This window comes from Cygnus atratus, chromosome 12, assembly GCF_013377495.2.
Source record: "Cygnus atratus isolate AKBS03 ecotype Queensland, Australia chromosome 12, CAtr_DNAZoo_HiC_assembly, whole genome shotgun sequence".
Taxonomy (NCBI): Eukaryota; Metazoa; Chordata; class Aves; order Anseriformes; family Anatidae; genus Cygnus; species Cygnus atratus.
Window position 1 is genome coordinate 393,791 of NC_066373.1, and position 13,184 is coordinate 406,974.

The following is a 13,184-nucleotide window of genomic DNA, read 5'->3' on the forward strand; positions in this document are numbered from 1 at the left end:
GCCCAGGCCACTTCCCCAGCACAGCTGAGCCCTGTGCAGATGGCAGAGTCCCCTCTTCTTCTCTGTGAATAACAGCAAACCGCAAGCTGTACTGGAAGGTGGAAACACCCTCCAGACAGCAACTCTGCTCAAAACCCATCTGCAATATTTTTGTCTTGAGTAGACAAGTGATCATTTTACTGTTTTTATTATTATTATTATTATTTTTTCTTTTGGCCTGTAAGAGTGTACTAGTAAGAGCTAAGTCTCTTTCTTGTCTTTAAGGTGATGGCAGTGAATGTTATTAAAAAAAAAAAAATCACTCCCAGTCTCCTCTTACCAGAATCACAGCATGGAAAAACCTTTTTATTTCTGTCAGAGGTTTGCACAATTTCAGCTGATGCACTACTCTAAACAGATAGGCACTCGCAGTGGTTTTTAGTTTGCAGCTTGTGCAGCTACTAGCCATTTACACCTTTCTGAGCATTAGAGAGATGCTTTCTCAAGCATAGCTGTTTTAAACTGGAATTCAACCTAGGAATAAATAGCAATGTTACATAATAAACTTACAAAACTGCAGGTCTCTGTACAACACTGAAGTCATTAACGCGGTACAGTGCAAACACCAGTGGAAGGGTAGTGCTGGTTCCTGCTGCAGTCCCATCTGTTTGTAGAAAATGCAGAATGGATTTTTTCCATTAGAAAACAACAACAACAACAACAACAACAAAAAAAAAACCCAAACCCCACAACAAATCAGTTAGGAGGCCATCCAGATCCCCACCTGTTTAGGCACACGGCAGAGAGGAAATGCAATGCCCGAGCCTGGGACAAGACCGGGCAGCCCGGTGGCGGAGAGGAGCAGACCCTGCACCAGCGGTTTGGCTGCAGCCTGCAGGGATGGGAAACTGTGGCTAGGAGTCAGGGGGCTTGGCTTTCCCTTGGGCAGGGAGGAGTGGAGGAACCTCTGCACCTGAACACCCCCCTCCCCCCCCCCGCTCACTGTCTGCCCTTTGAATTTTTTTGGCTTGCAGCCATATCACTGCTAAATGCCTGGGCTCAGTGCTTTTGTACCTGGGCTGAGCCTGGCGATAAATCCCAATAAATGCAGCCTGCCTGTACCACACCAGACCTGTTCTTCCCAAAACACACTTAGGTTTTGTTGAGAAGGTTTGCACACCTCCAACTCTGCAGCCATTATCTCCCCTTTCCTGCTGCTTCTCCCAAAGCAAGCCCCGACGTGTAGCCACACACCTCTAACAACCAGCAGCTCTCCATCAAGCGAACAGCTGGCAGGTGGGCACGGCTGAGGGAACTGCTGCTCCCTTTTACCTGCTGAGATGCAAAAGCCCCTTCAGGTGTCAGCTGCAGTGCTGTGCACCAGCCAAGGAAAGAAGATGCATGAGTTGTCCATCTTGTGACACCAGAGGAAAAAAAAAATTGATTTTGCTCAATCTAAGAAGAGCAGGCACTGGGCAGAGCCCAGCCCCGCCACATTCGGGGAAGGCCGTGCAGTATCCCAGCATCCCGGCGAGGGAGGCGAGCTGTGTCTGGCTGTGAGCTTGCATGCGCAGGTACCCTGTGCACTTGAAGCGTGCCTCATTCATGGTTGAGCCTTGGAATTTTTCACAATAAAACTGTCTAAAGCTGAAGTGCAAATACATTATTTTCTGGCCTGCACTGGAACATTTAAAATGGTGTCTGACTGATGTCAGTTATTAAAAGCAATTGATAAAAACATCCAGTTGTCTTGGACAAATCTGTCATGTTTCAACACAGAAATGGCACTCTTCATTAAAAAACCATACACCTTCCTTCTGCCCCCCCCCCCCCAAAAAAAAAACACACAACAAAGCCCAACTAAGAACTCTTTTTTTTTTTTTTTTTTTTTTTTTAACAATTATGAGGCTAGCTAACAAATATGCACACTTCATAACTTGATTTGTGGAATAGATATGTGGCTTGCTAGATTGTGTCTCTTGAAGTCCTGCAGCTCCATATGCCAGAAACGTAGGCTTTCCTCAAAGAGCCCTGTGCACTTACTAGTGGAAAACCCAGCCAAGCTCTTCTATCGGGCTTCTGAAGGGAAATTATTTGACAAGGAAAAATGTGCAACATTGAGCCATTACACAAAGCTACAAAAGCCCCAAAGGCTGCCCACCACACTGTCAGGATGATTTTGTTGCAGTTGATGGCTTTGGGGTGCTGAGCTGAAGGGCGCATTCACGTGCACTTGCTCTTGCTGTCTCAGAGCCTGGAGGAGTGGCACCTCCTCCTCCCAGGGCTGTGTGCTTGGGCTAAGTCCTGGATGACTTGGTTAGGCTAGACCGTACTGCCAGGAGTCATTGGGGGCTTGGCAATTTTGACCTGCTTTATTTCATAATTCATGTATTTTTGGAGCCCGAATCAGTACATTTTTTTTTCTTTCATTTTCTTTTTCATGAAAGCGCATCAGCAACCCTATTACTGAACTTAGTGGCTTGCAAGTCAGTGTTCTGACCTCACTAATTAAAGAATGCCCCCACGTCCTCACTAGCTGCAAGATTTCTTCCCTACAACCTCCTTGCTCTGGCTGAGCTGCACTCTGCAGCTCCGGGCTCCTGCTCCCCCAGGCAGAGGAAGCTCCTCACTGCAAAGGCAGCAGCAGACCATCCAAGGACACCCACACTAAACAGACTTCTCATCCCACCTGATTTTTTTTTTTTAATTATTTATTGCTGCAGTTATGAATTAGAGATGAATGGTAGCCCCTGAGGTTCTCTCTTGGATGTGGCCCTTACTAATGAATTTCAATTTTCTGCTGCAAGGGGCAAATTTTGGTAAAAGAAATGTGCTTTTAATAGTCGGCAGTTTCAAAAGTGCTTGTCCCTGCTCAAGCTCTGCTCTGGAGCTAGAGGTACCACAAGAAAAGGTAGGAGCAGTGAATCAGCTACTCACCTTTCTTACCTTCGTCTCCTTTTGGTTTAATCAGTAGAAGAAGACAGATGGCGATTCTAGTTCACTTCTAGTTCACAGGTTTCAAGATGACCTCAACTCCTGCGGGCATCATGCTTTCCCTTTAACCATTAATTACAGCAGTATGCCCAGAATTCTTACACAATCATTTAGTAAAATTGAATGCACTTATAATGTCGTTTTTATACACAATGCATCCCAAATCCATAGTATGAATTGTGCTATTTGGCTCATGACTTCCACGTTAACATTAATTCACAGCATCAGCCCAAGCACGTCCACATTGGCGGGCCCTCGGACACCCAGGTGCTTCGGGAAGAAAGCGGATGCGCGTGTGCCTGTGCGTGTGCCTGCGCAGCACGAGGGCTTGTGCACACGCACATGTGGCTCCATGCGAGCACCCGTCTGTCGGCGTGGGTGCGCGGCCTCAGGTGGACGCACGAGTCCCGCCGTGCCGCGCGCCGCTCACCCACCCGACGCGGACCCTGCACCGCACAAGCGGGGACATTGGAGACGAGAGCTTTTGCTCATTTTTTTTTTTTAATGTATCACAATGAGCAGGAAACATACGTGATGAAATATTTCCAAAGGAGTATATTCAATTACCATCTACAGTCAACTCAACTATGACAACAAAGTCTTTTGTGACAAATCTTTTTAAAGTTTTGAAAGTTCCATGTGGTTTCTGTTTCTGTTAGTCTCCATGTATTTTGGTACAGTTCGAGATCAGCATTGTTACAGTAACAAAAAAAGCTAACAAGACTACATTATAGAAAAACACCAAGAACATCATTTTTGGTTTCACTTGCTCTATTTTTTGTACATTGCAAAGGCTGTTCATATCCCTCTTCACCTCATTTATGCTTTCTGTTCTACCCAAACTCGCCCCCCAGAAACAAAAACAAAAAAAATAGTCAAAGCTTTGTGATTCACAGTGGGCAGTATCTCAGCGCCAATAAACCAACCAACCAACCAACCAGCCAACCAACCAACCAACCAACCAACCCAATTTCTGCTTCTATTTAAAAGTTTTTTTTTTTTCTAAAGCAAAATATATTTCCACGAACACCGAGTATGCTGGCCGTGCCAGTGCCTCCCTCGCCAGCTCCCGCCCCGCCTGCCCAGCGGGCGCGGGTGGCCCCAACACACGCCTTACACCTTTATTCTCAGTTGTATGAAACTTTGGCCATCTTCACCACTTAAAAAAGCTTTTTATTAAAAATAAAACAGAAACCCACTCAATGCTAAGTTTAAGATCTTTTCCTCATGCCATGCTTGCCCCGCTCTGCCTGGCCCCTGGCCTGCTGACCTTCGCTTACAAGGGGCACGCTTGCCCTCGGGCAGATCTCAAAAAGGCTCCGCGGGGCCACCCCTGCTCCCACCGTGGCTCTGCGGGCGCGGGGCTGGGACGCGGGGTCCCATGGGGCCGCTGGGCGGGGGGTGTCCAGTCCCAGCCATCAGCCTTGGGCGGCCGGGAACGGCGCATCCTGCGGCCATCCCACCCCATAGCGCGGGGACTGCGAGAGGAGGAGGCAACCTCACACTGGAAGTCTCTAGAAACATTTACAAAAAAATACAAGGAAATGAATTTATAAAACCTTTTAGTGGGTGGGAAGGAGGAGGGGGAAGAAGGAGAGGGAAATTGCACTATGACCAAGCAATATAATTAAAAAACCAAAACCAAAACCAAAACAAAACCAACAAAACAAAAGGATTTCAAAAAGAGACCTCGCAGAATTTGACAGATAAAGCTAGTGTTAAATTGTTAACTTGTATCACATAATCAAAAAACAGAACAAAAAAATTTCTATATGATACAGACAGAGTAACATACAACAGTTAAATGGCAAAAAATATATATATATATATTTCATAGAATTACAAACAAGATAAAATAATGGAAAAACAAAACTGTACAACTTTAGAATTTAAAAAATGTTCATCTCAAACACGGGGAGAAATACAAGAACTTTCGTTAAAAGAAAACAGTTTGTTAAAACAGCAAACGCATTTTGTGTACTTGTTTTCATTTTTGACACCTTATGCTACAACTGGATACTGGTAGGAATATTAGATGGTACTCTCTTTAGTATCGTCTACTTAAAAAACAATTAAAAAAGGAATTTGCACTGTGCATTAGCCTAGTTAGAAATATGTACAACAGTTCAGGATCTAGTCTTTCATCAAACTAAAACCAAAAATCTGTAAAAATAAAAGAGTCCCGCTAAAAAATGAAACCCACGTTCGTCTCTCAGGATGCTCCAGTCTCTTGCAGAGTCGGTGAGCGGCTTCAGCCTTGGGAGGAGAAGCCCGAAGGCGGCGGGAGGAACCTGCGTTCACAGTCTTCGAAGTTCCCTTTGAAGCAGAAGGAGGATGAGGATGACAGGGAGAAGGCTCTCACACTTTCGGGGAAGAGGAAACAGGGGGGGAAAGGAGACCGTTTCTGTTGACATTTGGCTACAGAAGTGAAAGCAAGCATCTATTTGTCTCCAGAATCTACATTTTAGCAGCACAAAGTTTTCCTTTCAAAGTCCAGACCACAAAAGACGTGTGAGTGCGTGCGTGCGTGTGTGCGTGTATGTCGGCGTGTTTTCCACAAACAGGAGCATAGAGATCAACGTAAGCACAAATGCCTCACATAGAGCCTCTTTCTGTGCATCGCTGTCTGCGTCTCTGGGCACTCACTGCTCAGGCTGCCTAGCACAGGGACACAACTTCAAAATTGAAACCTGCCTTTTGGTATGCTGGATTTTCGTTAAGAGTTGTCTCTCTGCTTGCAGAAGAAGCACAGATAACAACCTGGGTACTTTTTTTATTCTTTATTTAAACTTAGACTTGTTTGTTTAAATCAGAAACAAATTCTCAAGTAAAAAGAATCCTTTTTGCTCATTCTGCACCAGTGGTGAAAGGGTATGTCTTTGGATTTTATTTAAAGCATGAATTTTCTTTAGAGAAAAAAAAGTAACAAAAACTATTTTTTTTTCAAAAGAAGGAACAGAATGCAGCCTAATTACACAAACAGAAACAAATGCTTATAGTCAGGAATAGAGTCTTTGAAGCATTTACAAAATGAGGAAAAGAAGAGGAAAAAAAAAAACACTGGAAAAATGGAAAATAAGAAAGAGATAAGTGCACAAGGGTAACAGACATAGGTAAATTGTATGTATACGCCTTAAAAAGTTTCAAACCCCCAACAAAAAATATTCTGCAAGGGATCCTACTGACCCCCCAAAACCCTTTGAACTTCTTTCTTTAGTTTTTATAAAATAATTATGCAACCACCCTCTAAGAAATGAAGGTAGCAACCATAAGTGGAAGATTACAGGATGGGGAAAACAGGGAGTAAAGGTACAAAGGGAAGAAAAGCTTAGGCGAGTCAATGGATTGCAATCTATCTGGCTAGGAATGAACAAGACAACATCAAATGAGAAGCCGTCAGCTGGACCATACAAAAGCTAAATGTACACAAAAGGGTTTTTTCTTTTAAATCTACCATACTGCTTCAGTTCATTTCCAATGCAACAATCTACTCAACACCAAAAATGGTCATATCTATCATAAATACAGAAAGTCAGTTGTTTTAAAACTTATTTTTTAAGCTCCGAGTCCTCAACACTCTTTGTGGTTTATTTTTTTCTGAAAAGTGGGAGTGCTTAACTTTTCCCCTTGAAATTGGCTTCAGCAGAAAAGCTACCCTTAAAATCCCCGAAAAGCTAAAGCAGTTCACATTGATTTTCTCTTGAATACTTTCTGCCCATTTTAAATTAACAAAAAAACAAACAAACGAACAGAAAAAAAAAACAAAAACAAAAAACCCAACCTTTTCTGGAACGAAAACAGAACAAAACAAAAAACCCAAAAACAAACAAAAGAAATTATATATATATATATAAAACAATGATTCTGAAAACAGAACAAAGTGTGAGCGATTGACCTGAGAATAAAAAGACATTACATTTCTTTTTTCTTTTAGCAAGCCATTGGTATCTGAATGCTAAGATAGCAAGAAATTTAAAACTGTAACAAGGTGGGCTGCTTTCCCATACAGTACATGCCGGCCTCTGCTGTGCTATCGACGTGGGGCGTTATTGAAAAGGGGCAATATACAAGGGGCTTAAGCTCCGAAGACAGTAAGGAGGCAGCACGGGCTTTTGTCTCCCAGACCAACAGTACCTTCGAAAGGACAAATGTAACAGATTTTTTTTTAAGTTTTATTTTATTAAAAGGAAAGGAAAAAAGAAATGTAAAACCCACCGGCATCGTTATATGGGAAAACAACCCACGCTTTTTCTTTTTTCTTTTTTCTTTTTTTGGTTAGAAGCTTTGGAATTGCAGTTAGTCTATTTTTGAAATTGGTTTGTTATTAACTTTTTTATTTAAATTTTCATTGTTCATCTTCAAAGCTTACAATCTGAAGGTGTCCATTCCTACGCTAGCTAGACCACTGTCCTTAGGGCAGCCGGGGTCCCGGGGCCCCTCCGCCGGGCTCGCCGGTCCATCTGACTTTTGGCTAAGATCCGTGTCAGACTCCTCCGAATAGTCGTCTGTTGGCATCGAGGGCTGAACCCCTGAGGTGCTGCATGAACTTGAGGTAACCGTTGAAGATGAGGAGAGAGGAGGGAAAGGCGGCGGCGGCGGCTTCCCCGGCGGGGCGCGGGGGGCTGCCGGGGGCCAGGGCTTTCTGGAGGCGTGGGGGGAAGCCGGGGGAGGCCGGGGGGGCGGGGGGCTGTCGTTTGAGTGAGCGGCCGACTGCGAGGTAGATGCGGTGCTGGGGTCGGGGGGGCAGGCAGAGTGAGGTAATAGACTGGGGTGCTCTTTGGCGTTTCTTGCTGCTCTTGTGATTGTTCGGTGTTTGTGCGGGGCTGACTCGAGATGCTGACTGAGGGCTTCGTCCCCACACACCGTGCTCTCGCACGCCACGCACTGGTACGAGCCGCTGCCCTGGCCGCTGCCGGTGGGCACGTGAAGCACCATCTCTTGCAGGTTCGCCATGGACTGGCCGAAGAAGCAGAGGGACTTCAGGTGGTCGCTGGCTGCCTCCTGGTCACCGAAGCCCGCCTGGCACTTGCGGCAGACCAGCTTGTACTGCACCTTCGGGACGATGAAGGGGTCGCAGAGGGAGTCCGCGCCCTTGCCTTCCGCTTCGGGCTCTTCTGGGGGTTTGGGCAGGAGGGGGGACACCTCGCGGGGTGCATTCTTCTGCTCTTCTTGCTTGGGGGGTTCTTTGGCAGGGTCTTTGTCCGGGGTGGCAGCCCCCGTGGGGACGGGGGTTTGGCTTCCTTTGGGCTGCTGCGCTTTCTGCTGCTGCTGCTGCTGCTGCTGCGCTTGCCGCTGCTGCTGCTGCAATGCCTCCTGCAGACTCTGCTGGTATTGCTGGTACTGCTGCAGCAGGGAGCCGGGGGACAGCCCCAACAGCGCCTGCGACAGTGCAGGGCTGTAGGGGAAGAGCCCCTCCATCCCATACATGGGCTGCAGGTACCCGCTCTGCAGGGCGCCAGGGATCTGCGGGGCGTAGTAGGGGGAAAACCCAGGGACGAAGTAGGGCAGGAACTGGCTCGTCAGCAAGGTGGTGGGGTCCGAATTCAGGGCGGCCTGCAGTGCCTGCAGCTGGGCAGGCTCCACCGCATACTCCATGGCAGGCAGCGGGGCCGAGAGGGCACCTGCCGGCGCCTCCCCCTTCTCCTTCTTGGGCCCTGGCAGGGGGTCCCCCTTCCCCTTGGGTGCCTTTTCCTTCTCTTTTGCCTTCTCGCTCTCCTTCTCCTTGCGCTGTGGCGGGGGCGGCTGCTGCTGCTGCGGCTGTGGGGTTGTTGCCGGCGGCTGCTGCGGGGCCACGGCCGCCGTGGCTTGTGCTGGAGTGGGCGAGCTCAGAGCGGCTGGGGGCTGCTTATTTGGTAATCCAGAGGTGGGGAGTCCGGGCGAAGGGACGCTTGTGCTGGGCAGGCCCATCAGATTGGGTTTGGGAGAAGTTAAAGCTGCAAGAGGGAGGAGAGAGAGGTGAGGAGTCAGTGCAGGGCAGGTGGCAAGCACAAAGCAGGGTGACCCCAGGACACCCCACGAGTGCCCCTGCACTCCCTTCTCCACGCAGGGGCAGTGACTAACCACCAGCCCTGTGCTGTGTGGCTCATGTTGGGGCGCCTGGACGCCAGCCCCGCTTCTCCTGGGCATGGGGATGCCCGAACCCCTGGTGCCTGTCCTGAGGGGCCGTGCCTGTCAGCCATGTCACCCATGGCCACGCAGTGCCGAGCACCTGATGGCCGCCCATGATGCTTCAGGTGAGATGGTGTTACCATCTTCCATTTCACGTTAGCTAGTTAGTGCTGGATTATGAAAATACTTAAAACGTATGCGAAGGAGTGGGGCAGGGGAAATGGAAAGGAGGAAGGTGGGGAATGCCAGAGGGGTGCAGAGAAGGAATGTGTTCCTCATCCTGTTTTCTCTCCTAGTTCATCAGCTTGCACTTGCCCGGGGAAGAGCTGCAGCTGCCAGCTTCTGTGTGCTCCTAATGCTTGGCAAAACCGATCTATACTTGGAAAACACTGGCTAAGGAGATGTCCTAAGAAGAGCTACCATGGATAAAGCCTGATGTGTCCCTCAGCGCTCTAGATTCTTGCACTGCCCCTTATTGGGCGAGGACGGATGGACAGACATCTGCCATGACCCATCAGTGGCGAGCTGCTGATGAGCTCCCGCGGCTCAGGGCGAGAGCAGCTGGCAGCCACGGGGCTGTTTTCCCTTTGCAGATGGCAGAGGGACACCCGAGTGACCTCAGGGCTGGGGCAGCTGAGGGCATTTGGTAAGGGAACAAAGCGGATGTGCGGGAAGGCTGATGAGGAGCCTGAGGTGGCTCAAGGGTAGAAGGTGCTTTGGAGAAGGGCTGCTGGATGAGAGCTGGTGCTGAGAGCGGCTAGGCACCCGGGGCAGGGGACTGGCGTGTGGGAACCCAGGTGGCTCCTGGAGAGCAGCTGGGCTTCCCTGGCAAGATGCCTCTCCGCTCCCCTGGGTCCCTGGGTGCCCACTTTCCCTTCCTGTGGCTGAAAGCAAGGCAGCCCAACCATGTTTCTCTTGTGATGCACAGATGCAGGGTGACAGCAAACCAGAAAATACTGCCTTTTCAAAAATGAGTCAGTTATTCACAACCTGCTCTAGGTGGCCCTGTCTGAGCAGGGTGTTTGGACCAGGTGACCTCCAGAGGTTCTTTTCAACCTTTATTCTGTGATTCTGTAAACCAAAGAGAGAAAACCTCCACATATCACAGACAGCTGAACAGATGCAAATGTCCTGAAGAAACTACTCAACACAAACAATGCACCTGACTTTCTTGTATAACTTCAGCCAGACTTTCTAGCTGTTGTCCCCTGTACAGAGGAGTTATTCCAGTCCCCTGGACTCATTCTCTTCAGATTAAACGTAATTCCTTTCCTGGAATGTAGCTCATTCAGTAACTATGGGGGCCACTGAATTTGTACTGCTCAGAATACAGTGAAGGAACAACCATTTTGCAGCATCATGTTCTGAGTAGCAGTTGGCAGCAAAGTGGGGCACAGCAGTCTTCAAATCCTGGCTGCACGACACTCTAGTATAAACAGTTCATTTGTCTATGGTGTTGCATTCACCCACTGGCTTTGGAGACCTGCAGGCAGAGCTGGCCTCCTGAGTAAAGTGGAGGGGACAAAACCGATGTGGCTCTGCAGAGGACAGCCTGGTAAAGGAAGCGAGCAGCAGGGCTTGAGGAAGAGGCGGGATAAGAGCCCTGGAGAATTCAGTGATGACTGAAGCAAAGCCCTTCTGAAACCTGTAACTGCTCTTGATGCTGTATTGAGACAATAGTGATTTGTAAAGGTATGAAGTGAGCCTTGACGCGGCAGCCTTATAGATTTCAGATAAGGGGATATTATGGATAGATGCCATTGAAACTGATGTTCCCATGTTGAACAGTCCCTGAGAGGTTCAAGCACAGGAGCAGCAGCTAATTCATAACATTCCTGGATGCACAGCCTTATCTGTTTCGACAGGCTTTGAGCTGAGATGGCCTGACCTTTGGAGCTTTATCTAAAGGCCACAAATAGTCTGTTTGACTTTCTAAATAGCTTAGTCCTGTCTAGGCAGTCACTGATTATTCTTAACATTCATAGTATGTAGCCCCATCTCCCCAAGACACATACTGATCTTTGGAGAAAAATAAAGGCAACATATGTATTGAAGCACAAAAAAGTAATTTTAGATCTTGTTATAAACTTGGGGTACTAAGTAAACAGCACAGAGCTGATCTGTGATAGGCTGACAATATAATTTGCCAAAGAAATCATTTTGGCTTACTTCTGGCCACTGAACCAAGATCTTCTGTCGGAAAAAAATAGCATGAAAATGTCCTGGCACACAAAGATCCCCATCAGGCACATGCCTAAGACTACACTCAAGGAGCAGGAATGGGCAGCAGCCCCAGACAGAAGAATATCTCACAGCAACTGTTTTAAAAGATGGTTTAATTACAATGGACTATCCTACACCCATAGTCAAGAACTATTTTATCTACTTGGGGTGGGGTGGGGGTGGAAGGAATCCTGTAACTATGCAAAAAAGCCTTGCAGAGGCCCTAACTCCTAATAGAAAACTTTTCCACATAAACATACTCTGATCTCTTCTGCTTCTGACATGAACACCAGCAACCAAACTACAAGGTAATTCCCTCTGCTGCTCCAGTGGAGAGAAGGATTTTGACTCCAAGAGCGTGGATCATATTTGGAAAGGCCAGAACCCAACTCTTTTCCATTTGCCAGCAGAAGATACTTCAGAGATGACTAGTTGTGGAGACAAAGGTGAACAGAGCCTTTTCCCAGGGGATAGAAGGATGCCTGTTTTGAGTCATGCTCTCTTTAGGATATTATATCCAATGTCACTGTAACAACATACTAACTTCAGGTTCTAGTGATGTGATTTATAGTGAACAACTCTGCAACCAGACCCCCTTGCAAATGTCAGATAAGCTGTTCCAAGTTCCACCTAACTGCTCAAGGCAGCCATTTATTTTTTTACTAAAATTTTGATTTGCTTATCCAAAGATTTACCTCCTGCATGGCAAATGAAGAAGGCAATTTGATTAATATGACGCTATCATATTACCTGGCAGCATCAGCACTCAGTTCTTCAATCTGTTGAAAAAAGAACTTAAGAAATGGCCTGCTGACAAAAAGCATCAGAAAGTCTTTTTGAAGACTGGTATCACTCCAGTTTCTGATTAAGAAGCCAGGAAGATGCTTAGATAATATTTATACTTTATACCATGGATTATAACTCATCGTTAGCCAATTAGTTCAGTACAGTAAAAGAAAGTTATTGTTTCTGGACACTCTCTAATAGCGTTAGATCAGTATCAGTGCAGTATAGAAAACAAAGGTTCATACTGGCATATGCTGTAGCAGGACCAGGCATGACAGTGTTTTCCATCTGAGACAGACTCAGCCTGTTGCTGAGACAGGACACTAGAATCAGTTCTTGGGATATCTTTGCAAATGCAGAGCGACCCTGGTGAGAGGCAACTTAAATAGGTATCATCAGAAGTAAACAGAGAAGTCTGCCAACTGAAAGCAGGTCTCCTAGGGAACATCAATTAACTCTGTCACGAGTTGCGATTCAGATGCAAGCATATCCTTGGGATGCCACAGATGCAGCAGGGGTGAAATAATCCTTGAATCAACTTTTCTAAGTCTAGTGTACTGAATAGTACCTTCTACTGACAGTATTTGCTATACATCATATACTTTCCAGCCCTCCACCAGGTACAAGGGAAAAGAGCATCCTGAAAAGACAAAGTCCAATATCTGGAATTAGGCCATCCAAAGGACTATGCCAAATTTCATTGTTATGTAGTATTGTTAAGAAATATCCTATTAAAACACAAAGTAGATTTACCCTATGAATACACTGTTGTTGGTTGAGAATGTATTTACAGACAGTGCCCAGCTCATAGCTCAAAAACAACCCACCACCCCATCAGGATTTGTCCTGGAGGTCACTATAAGGGCGTTACATAAAGATGCTCCAGATTCTGTCACCACTACTACCAGGAACATTACATTTTCCCTGGAAACAGTTCAGAATTACTGAAAACTTGGGACAGCATTGCATAAACTGAATTTAATATCAAAAGGAAAGATATAATGAACAATGCATTCAGTACATTAGTCCTTTTCACATTCTATTTGGTAAATCCTCTATTTTCCATTTCCTTGAAGGTGCATCAGAATTTTAAG

The 13,184-nt window shown here is 46.7% G+C and overlaps 1 protein-coding gene across 1 annotated transcript in view; it reads right to left on the bottom strand.

Annotated features, from left to right (window-relative positions):
- Positions 1-7,197: 7,197 nt before the first annotated feature.
- ZFHX3 (zinc finger homeobox 3) overlaps positions 7,198-13,184 on the bottom strand; it is a 170,289-nt gene continuing 164,302 nt past the window's right edge. The window contains exon 10 of the mRNA XM_035566305.2: positions 7,198-8,906. Coding sequence (XP_035422198.1) covers positions 7,339-8,906 — 1,568 coding nt within the window. The 3' untranslated portion in view covers positions 7,198-7,338. The remainder of the gene's footprint in view (positions 8,907-13,184) is intronic.